The 8,904-nt window shown below is 45.0% G+C and overlaps 2 protein-coding genes across 2 annotated transcripts in view; both read right to left on the bottom strand.

Moving 5' to 3' along the window:
• Positions 1 to 2,226, bottom strand: part of LOC108432353 (adaptin ear-binding coat-associated protein 1-like) — a 12,998-nt gene extending 10,772 nt beyond the window's left edge. The window contains exon 1 of the mRNA XM_017706123.2: positions 2,058 to 2,226. Within this exon, the coding sequence (XP_017561612.2) occupies positions 2,058 to 2,161 (104 nt within the window). The 5' untranslated portion in view covers positions 2,162 to 2,226. The remainder of the gene's footprint in view (positions 1 to 2,057) is intronic.
• A 1,855-nt stretch (positions 2,227 to 4,081) lies between these two features.
• On the bottom strand, positions 4,082 to 8,083 carry aicda (activation-induced cytidine deaminase). Its single transcript, XM_017706031.2, has 5 exons — positions 8,033 to 8,083; positions 7,152 to 7,317; positions 6,332 to 6,611; positions 4,593 to 4,708; positions 4,082 to 4,196 (listed from the first exon to the last, which is right to left on the bottom strand). The coding sequence occupies exons 1-5, from the start codon at positions 8,050 to 8,052 to the stop codon at positions 4,146 to 4,148; spliced, it is 633 nt and encodes a 210-aa protein (XP_017561520.1). The 5' UTR covers positions 8,053 to 8,083; the 3' UTR covers positions 4,082 to 4,145.
• Between the last annotated feature and the right edge of the window lie 821 nt (positions 8,084 to 8,904).

The raw sequence follows: 8,904 nt of genomic DNA, 5'->3' as shown, positions 1-8,904 counted from the left end.
GTGCATCAGTAATATTCTGCCCCCGTGACCTGCTACACCAGCTTCTTACTGGAACTCTCCGTTCCACCTTAAATGGTGCATCAGTAATATTCTGCCCCCTGTGACCTCTACACCAGCTTATCTGAACTCTTCGTTCCACCTTAAATGGTGTGGTTCCCTTCTGGCACCTGTAACTGCTGCACCAGCTTCTTATTTGAACTCCACCTTAAATGGTGTAGTTTGCCTCTGGCGCCTGTCGCTGCTGCACTATTTAAGGTGGAATGGAGGATTTGAATAAGAAGCTGGTGCAGCAGTTACAAGTGCCAGAACAGCTGCACTACTTAAGGTGGAACAAACTCTCCATTCTACCTTAAATGGCTCTGTATTTACCTTCAGGCACATGAGAGTTCATTCTATATCAAACTCTGCACCATTTAAGGTGGAGTGAACTCTCAGGCGCCAGAATGGTGCAGTAGATACCACAGAAAGTAATTACAGCACCATTTAAGGTGGAACTGAGAGTTTGAATGAGCGAACTCTCTGTTCCACCTTAAATGGCACAGTAGTTGCCTTCTGGCGCCTGAGAGTTCATTCCACCTTAAATGCTGAAGCAGGTCTGGCTGTAAACCCTTATTATTCTCCAAATAACCTGTAAAACAAGCTGTAGAAGCCTCTCCAAAGATATATATGTTCATTCAAAACCTTCGTTAAGTTTCCTATATGCCAGCTTCTTATGGAAACTCTGCGTCCCACCTTAAATGGTAACATTCTGGCGCCAGAACTGCTGCACCGTTTAAGGTGGAACGGAAAACTTGAATAATCTGTACAAGGTTCTCCAAACAAGCCATAAAACAAGCTGTAGAGGCTTTTCCAGAAAATATAGGTGTTAAATCTGAACATGAGGTTGGAGTGAAGTTTCCCGATCTCCAGCTTCTCTCGGTTCCACCTTAAACGGCGCAGCAGTTACATTCTGAGGGTCCGGAAACAGGCCGTGCCTTTAAGGCTGATGTATGCACACGATCTTGGCTCTGATTGGCTGCCCTGTATAAAGCAGCTCAGGCTGAAACACTCCTTATAACTTCGCTGGGAACTGGCCGGGCTGCTGGAGTCAGTTCGGCTGGTGGATGTGCGTAAACGTAAACAGAGCCGTTCAGGGTGGTGGTGATGGGAACCAGGGGTCGCAACGTCTACAACACAAATACAGCCATTTCATGGACCACCTGAGACCACCAGTGAACCTACACGAGTCTTCTGAGCTGTATATGGAATGTTGATGATGGTAAATAGTGCAATAAATCAGGAAAAATAAGGTTTGTTTGGCTACTCCTTTAACCTCGCAACGCTCTGTACGTACACGACGTCTATTCCAGAGTCACAGTGGTGGTGAATGGAACCAGACGTCCACCTAAAAGCGCCTCACAGAAAGTTCCTACATGAACTGGCTATGAATCCACCGCCTGACGGTGCTTTACAGCAGCTTTGTGACTCGGTTTCTGGTCCAAATCATATTAATCTGTTTATTTGAGTCAGTTCACGGTGGAAGGATACAGGAAGGGTGTTCTAAGGCAAAACAGTCCCCAGAAAAAGCTTGTTTATATCTAATTATCCACCATCAACATGACATAAACACTGAGGAGACTCGTGTGGGTTCTCTGGTGGTTCTGGATGGTAAATGAAGTGTCTGTATCTGTGTTGTAGTCATGGCGACGTCTGGTTCCCGTCACCACCACTGTGAAGACGTCTGAGCCGTTTCACAGCAGACCCGCTCTGAATGACTCTGTTTACAGCCGAAAGCCTGGGTCGTTCAGAATTTCAGGAAAGCCGGTGGAGCTGCCCTGTAACCGGGCGCTAACGCATGTTCGCTCCGTGCGCTGCAGAGGGTCTTCGGGCTGAAGCCGCGGGATTAGCGGTCACATCTCCCCCGCGGGCTGAGCGGACACCGCGTTACCGGCCCGAAGCAGAACCGGGTTTGGTTTAAGGTTAAAGACACGCACACGAGCTCGGCGACGGCAGAAGGCCGTCCCGGGCGCTCCGAGCCGGACCAGGCCGCGGAGTGAAGGTGTCCGCCGCTCGGTTACCTGACGCTGCGGTTCGACGCTCGCGGTGGAATCCGGTACACGCTGACGTCAGGCTTCACACACAGAACCGACTCGTACTCCGCCTCGGCCGCCATCTTTGTCATTAACCCGTTCGGCTGGTTCGGTTCGCGCTGGACTCTCCCGGCCGCTACCGGAGCCCGTAGCGCCGTAAAACACCGCGTATGTGCGCAGCGGATTCAGCGAGGCACCAAGAAACGGACCGCAGTCTTTACTACGGCGGCGTTTAGCGCCGTTAATGAAAGTAAAAACAGTAACTAACTTAGGCTTAAAATCTCGAGAAAAAGTCGTAATATTTCTAGCAAAAAGTATTATTTCGAGAAAAAAGTATTATTTCGGGAAAAAAGTATTATTTCGAGAAAAAAGTACTATTTCGAGAAAAAAATGATTATTTCGGGAAAAAAGTATTATTTCGAGAAAAAAGTATTATTTCGGGGAAAAAAATCGTACTATTTCGAGAAAAAAGTATTATTTCGAGAGAAAAAATCGTACTATTTCGAGAATAAAGTCGTATTATTTCGAGAATAAAAGTCATAGGTTACTATTTTTGTTTTTTATTAACAGTGGCCCTAAAAAGCCTTCATACTTCATACTTCGTACTGCTTTATCAGGGGAAAAATTATATATATATATAAATATGTATATATTTGTATGTGTGTATATATATATATATATGTGTGTGTGTGTGTATGTGTTTGTGTGTGTGTGTGTGTGTTTCTAGCTAGCTAGGTTAGCTAAGGCTAGCTAAGAACATTAGCAACCTGACAGAAGACGTTTGCTAACCCGTTTCCGCAGTTTAGTCCGACTTAATGATAGAAACTTCCACAAGCCTGACTTGGTATCTCACAGTTATGACCTGGTATCTGATAATAATCACTTACCTTTTCATAATTATGACTTACCATGACATAATAACGACCTAGGATTGAGCATCTCAGTCATGACTCACTATCTCGTGATAATGAGAAAGTGTCTAATAATAATGGGGTGGCATTATGACAGAGCATGGCGTTGTTATGATTTGCTATCTCACAATAATGAAATAAGAAAGTTTCTCATAATTATGGCTTAATATCTCAGTGTATATTACAAGCTTCATCATTCTGAGATGCTAGGTCGTAATTATGAGAAAGCAAGTCAGTTCTAAGATACTAAGTCATAAATATCGGATAGGATGTCAAGGATATATATATATATATATATATATATATATAAACCCCCCCCCCCCCCCCCAACTGGCTGAATAGGTGGATATATGTAAATGGTTTGGTTTTATGACATCACAAAAACAGCTGATTCAAATTCAAAACGGGCTGTTTTCCAGCTTAGTTTCTATAAATTGGACCGAGGAGTGAAACTTTAACAGTCTTCTTTTGTTCCAAATAAGGGAGGGAAATTATTCTTGTGTGATCTGGGCTCTTAATCTACTCCCTGTTCTGGGAAGGTGGAGCACCTGAGCAGTCAGTCACCTGTCATTCGTTTGTCCCAATATTGATGGTCAGCACATTATCCTGCATGGCTTTTGTTTCCAAGGCTGACGTTCTGTACTTCTACACTCTCAGAAAAAAAGGTACGACACAGTCTCTGGGGCAGAACCCCTCTTGTCACTGGGGTGGTACCCTCTCAGGACTCAGGGGTCCATCTCAGTACCTTTAGTCAGGGAACATAACTTAACCAGAATCCACTGAAATGATATTTTCTAAGCTGTACTGACTCCACAGACCCCGCCTCGCCGCCGGGTCTTTTATTATGATTCTGTTTTAAAACATTAGTTTATAAAAAGATACAAATATGAACTTGTCCACTAAGAAAAACATATTAACAGTAAACAATCGGACCTTAAAACCGCTTAAGGGATGAAGTGAAACTGCACTGGTTGTAGGTACAAAAGAGCAAATGCTTTATTGTAGTTTTGAACATGTAACTGGACACAGCTGGACCCAAAAAAAATAATATACAAATAGTAATGCTATACTTAGAATAAAAGTGAGTAAAATTCAAGTCTCAGGAATTCAGTTTCACAGCACCATAAACGTCATCTTATCCCATTTCAGAATCTCAGGGCTTCCCTCAGAGACCCAGCAGAGCGAAGACATCCCTCAAATCTTCAGTCTGACAAGGCTGTGGAGAAGAACACAGTGGGTACAAATAACATCACATTCTCGCACTGTCAGAATGCAGTTATTAAGATTAAGTGACCCTTATTAGTCCCACAAGAGGGAAATCTGACCTCTGCATTTAACCCATCCGTGCAGTGAAACACCACATACACACTAGTGAGCACACACACACTAGGGGGCAGTGAGCACACTTGCCCAGAGCGGTGGGCAGCCCTATCCACAGCGCCCAGGGTGCAGTTGGAGGTTTAGGTGTCTTGCTCAAGGGCACCTCAGTCACGGGCTGTCGGCTCTGGGGATCGAACCTTCCGGTCACAGGGCCGGTTCCCTAACCTCCAGCCCACGACTGCCCCAGATGTGTCGTAATTAAAGGTGAAATGACAGGTGTGCTGATAAAAACCTGAAGTATGCGGTTGAGTTTGCGGGACAGTCTGACGGAGTTCTGCCGAAGGCCCTCCCAGGCTTTAAAACACCTCTCCCTGCTAGCCACAAACGTCTGCCAGCAGTAGAAAAAGTCTGTGGAGAAAGAACATGGGACCACTCGTTTACAGATCTGCAACCTTTAATAGGATCTTCAGCCCCCAGCACATACAGTTCAGCTGAATACAGGGATGTAGGGATGTGAAAGGCGCTACTATCAGGATTGTTCAAGCACTCTGCAGCTGTGTAGACCTGGGCGGTTTGAGCTGTAGTGGCGTCTCATTTCCGCATTACAGCGGTTAGCATTAGCAGTGCCCTCTGTCCACTAGTCATGATTTCGTGAAGACATATAAATCGACCCGAATATCCATATTATACTTATTTTTGGGTTTTCGTCGTGGTCACTTCAGCCTGCTCGCTATTTCTCATCCCATCACACGATGCTACCCACCTGGGAGGGTCAAGGCCAGCATGTGCTTCCCCCTCCGCGAAGCCCCAGCACAGCTTTTCAAACGGCTGCTAACACAATGTCATCGGACAGCTGAACTGCTAGTTCTGTCACCCTGGCCATCGTTGCTCGAGGAGAGCGAGAGGACAGTTATGCTTTCTCGGACTCCTGGACACAAATGGCTGTGGCATTCCCAAGGACTGAACTTGCGATCCCCCAGGAATAGAACCAATGCGTACACAGTCGTGCCGTTTGGGAGACCCCAGTAAAGTGGAAAGTGGTTTGGCGGAGTATTTCGCATTTAGTCTGACGTGTTCTATGGCAACATGTTCCAGACTTCTTTCAAATTCAGTTAAATTAACTAAATTGGGCGTTTACACTTGTGTGTAGTACTTAAGACGTACATTTAAAGGCAAAGTGTGTATTTGCGTTTGCATTTCTGAGTATAATGGCTGGAAATAGTTCATCTGGAAAACAAAGTCTCTTTGGCATTTCATTTTCATTTTTTTAGTGGTCTGACTCTGGTGTATTAAACACGGGTAAACAGTCACCCGTTTGCAATAGCGTTTCCTCATCGCCGCGCTCCGGCTCTGGCCAAATTGAAGTGTTTTTGCAACTGCATTTTCCAGTCAATCAAACTTTGTGGGTGGGATGTCGGGAGGGTCCTTTTAGTGTGTGGTGTGTTTTGAGAGGAAGTGATGTTGCCTATTGTGGATTGGATTAATTGGATTGGTTTAATTGGCTTGCCAATGTAAATGCGGTGTTAACCACCAGGGAAATCATAGTTCATTTCCTCCCATAACGTGATGTACTTGTGAGAGAAACACGGTATCAGGGAGGCTCTCGGAGCCAGCTGAGCATTTTCCCTCCATGATAGATGGTGGTAGGAGGGGGAGATGAAACATGAATCTGGTAGGTAACAATATTCATGACTTTTTCCCACCTACTGCTGACGTAAACAAAAATCAGAAGATGTTTTAGGGCGGGGCAGACTCCATTGCGTTTGGACTAAAGGTGAAGGTCATTTTCTTTTAAATGAAACGATAACTTGTGCTTAATATGACTAGGAATGTAAACTCCCAGGAACAGGACCTGCGACCAAAGCCACGTACTGTTTTTTACTTCGTGAACGAATGACTGCGCTGGTGTAAAGGTGGGTCAGTTTTGATGGCAGGTTGACTTTCAGCACCTTAAACAAAAAGCGCACTTCAGTCCTGCGCAAGCACCATATGACGAAAGCACTGATGACCAGAGCTGGTGTGTCTTTATACCTTTATAAGTCATGACAGTTATTTGCACCCCTGCCCTCTGTAGGTGCCGGAGCCCCTCTCTTTCCAGACTGTCCTCCTCGTCGCAGAAATAGAGGCGGGCGACGAAGATGCGGAGCCGCAGGTTGGGGGTCTGGGACAGGAAGTTGGTCAGGCGCTGGGCGCAGTTAGAGCAGGGCGACCATGAGCAGAACCAGGTCACGGCGTAGCTCACCCTCACTCCGTCCACACCCGAACCCCACAGGCCCGGGCACAGAACCTCGATGTAGCGCAGGAAGAGAAGCTGATGGGAAGGAAAAGGTAAGACGAGAAACAGAGAGAGGGTTTTTTCCTTAAAGTGATGGTTTGGCCAGGAATCAGTCCCTGGGTTGGCCAATCAGCCAAGACACGTTTACATACATCATCACACGGTCACCTCAAAGCTTGCGGAGTTGTTCAGTAGTCTCACATAGCCCTGCTTATGTGCCGCCCTGCACTGATATTTCTAAGCGTGGACGTGGTTTTAGCTGTGCTGCATACCCATGTTTATATGTCAGTAGGTCATTCAGTGTCAGAAACTACACAAGCAGGTCTGTAAACAACTTCACACGTGTGGTGATTTTGGTGTGTGACTCACGTGACGCCAATTGGGACTACAAGCTTTAAACCTAGACAACTACAACCTTAGACGCCACACATCTTGGCTGATCGACTACATCTGAAATAAGACATACACAGTGTTTGTTTGGTTTCTGGCCGCCTCATAGTTTTAATATTGCCACGACGTTGACGTCATCCGCGCCGCGCTTCCTTCTCCTGTAGCATCCGTCCATCCATCACTCACCTCCACGTGGCATCCATTGCGATTGCGCAGGTGCCCGAAGTCGAAGGAGAGCGAGTCCGGGCTGTTCCGTTTCTTCACCACGAAGCAAAGGTAAGTCTCGTGCCTCCCTCGCGCCCAGCGTACGTTCTTATAGTGATAGATAAACTTCCTCTGGTTGAGCAGAACCCTATAGCACAGAGCAGTACCCAAAAAAAACCCATAAGGACCGATATTAGTCATAAGCAGTGACGCAAGGTATTACTTATGCGTGTGCTGTAGAGCAGATTCTAACTGTTATTACAGTTAATGATCGTTCCGAACCTTTTTCAACAGGTGCAAGTCTACAGATGCATCAGAAACAGCAAGCCGTATGAATAATGAAACCATGTTCAGTCATTTAGCTTTACGATTTGGAAAACGGTGAGTAAGGGGCTTTAATTTCAGTACCGCTGCAGCTTTAAAGGTCTGTGGCGGTCATGCATGTGGGAAATGCCATAACAAACTCATTTGTGCAGCTGCATTACTAATTCCATCTTTAGTCTATTATTTCCGATATTTCTGACTTTAGTAAGGCGCTTTTTTTTTTTTTTTTTGAAAATCCAGACGCATGGAGGTGTGCAGAAAATAGTGCACCGTGCAGCTCTGAATAAATCACACATGTTTACACAACCAACACTCTCAGTTTCATTCTCCATCACTGAAAGTAGAGAAAGTCTGAAACGCGTTATCACTGTCATCAGACATGATGTTTCATTTATTACCATTTAAACACTGATTCACACTCAATGATAATAATTCCTAGAAGTCCTTTTCGACAGGACGCGCTACAGGACGCACATGCATGTTTTGCATCATTTTTGGTGCAGTTTTCTCCGTATTGTGGGGTTTTTGGTTTCACTCACCTGTCCAGCTTGCTCATCATTCCGAAAGACGAAACTCACTCATTCATTGAGTCATGCAAACGCCAGTGAGAGTGCTGAAAGCGTTGTGGAGGAAGGAGGAGGTATAGAAAACGTGTGACATATCGATACAGTTGAGCGAAAGGGGGTCCCTGATTGGGTGAACGCAGTTTTTTAAATCATTCGGGAGGGCTGGAGTTCATTTAAACTTCGCAGACAGAGGAATGTATATATAGCTACTGCCTTTTAAAGGGACATGCAAATGAGGGGTAGCACAGTGCTCAACAACAAGCATTGTTTGTAGTAATGTAGAGGCACTGTACAGATAAAGTCGAGATAAAGTTTTTGTTGACACTAAATTCCACTTTATGAGGGCCACCTATTTTGTGTCTACACTTTTTGGGACATTTTATCAGAAACACCAACCATGTGGGTGCACTTTGGGTCTCACTTTATTTGGATGGTGCACTATAGTCCCCTATAAATGATCTACAAATCACTGTTGTCAAAAGAAAACCTTGTATCTCCAAAGTGGTAACTTTACAGGAGAAGCAAAAAACATACTTTACTTTTAATGTAAGTCAATGCATTTGGACAGTTTTCCAAGGCATTTTGTGCCGTTTTTTTTAGCCCATTCACTGTGAAATTTACACACAATGTAAAAGGTAACAGGTGTTTTCAAATAATGTCAAAAACTAAAAAACGTTTTAAAAAATGGAGATACAAGGTTTTCTTCCGACAGCAGCGAAATTATGTTGACTATGTGTTAAAGCTCAGTTGATTCTACTCAGTGGTGGGGATAGGGTTAGGCTTTAGACCAGGGTGAGGGTTGAGTTTAGGTTTTGGGCTGAGGTTAAGGTTAGGGTTAGGATTAG

Source organism: Pygocentrus nattereri, chromosome 3 (genome assembly GCF_015220715.1).
Source record: "Pygocentrus nattereri isolate fPygNat1 chromosome 3, fPygNat1.pri, whole genome shotgun sequence".
In the NCBI taxonomy this organism is placed as follows: Eukaryota; Metazoa; Chordata; class Actinopteri; order Characiformes; family Serrasalmidae; genus Pygocentrus; species Pygocentrus nattereri.
The sequence above is the reverse complement of the archived record's forward strand: the minus strand, read 5'-3'. Positions and strand labels throughout refer to the sequence as shown.

Coding starts and splice junctions, on each gene's coding strand:
- aicda (XM_017706031.2), bottom strand. CDS start 8,052: ATGATGAGCAAGCTGGACAG. Junction 7,318..8,032: donor ATGATGAGCAAGCTGGACAG/GTGAGTGAAACC, acceptor TCTGTGCTATAG/GGTTCTGCTCAACCAGAGGA. Junction 4,197..4,592: donor AACTCAACCGCATACTTCAG/GTTTTTATCAGC, acceptor TCTTCTCCACAG/CCTTGTCAGACTGAAGATTT.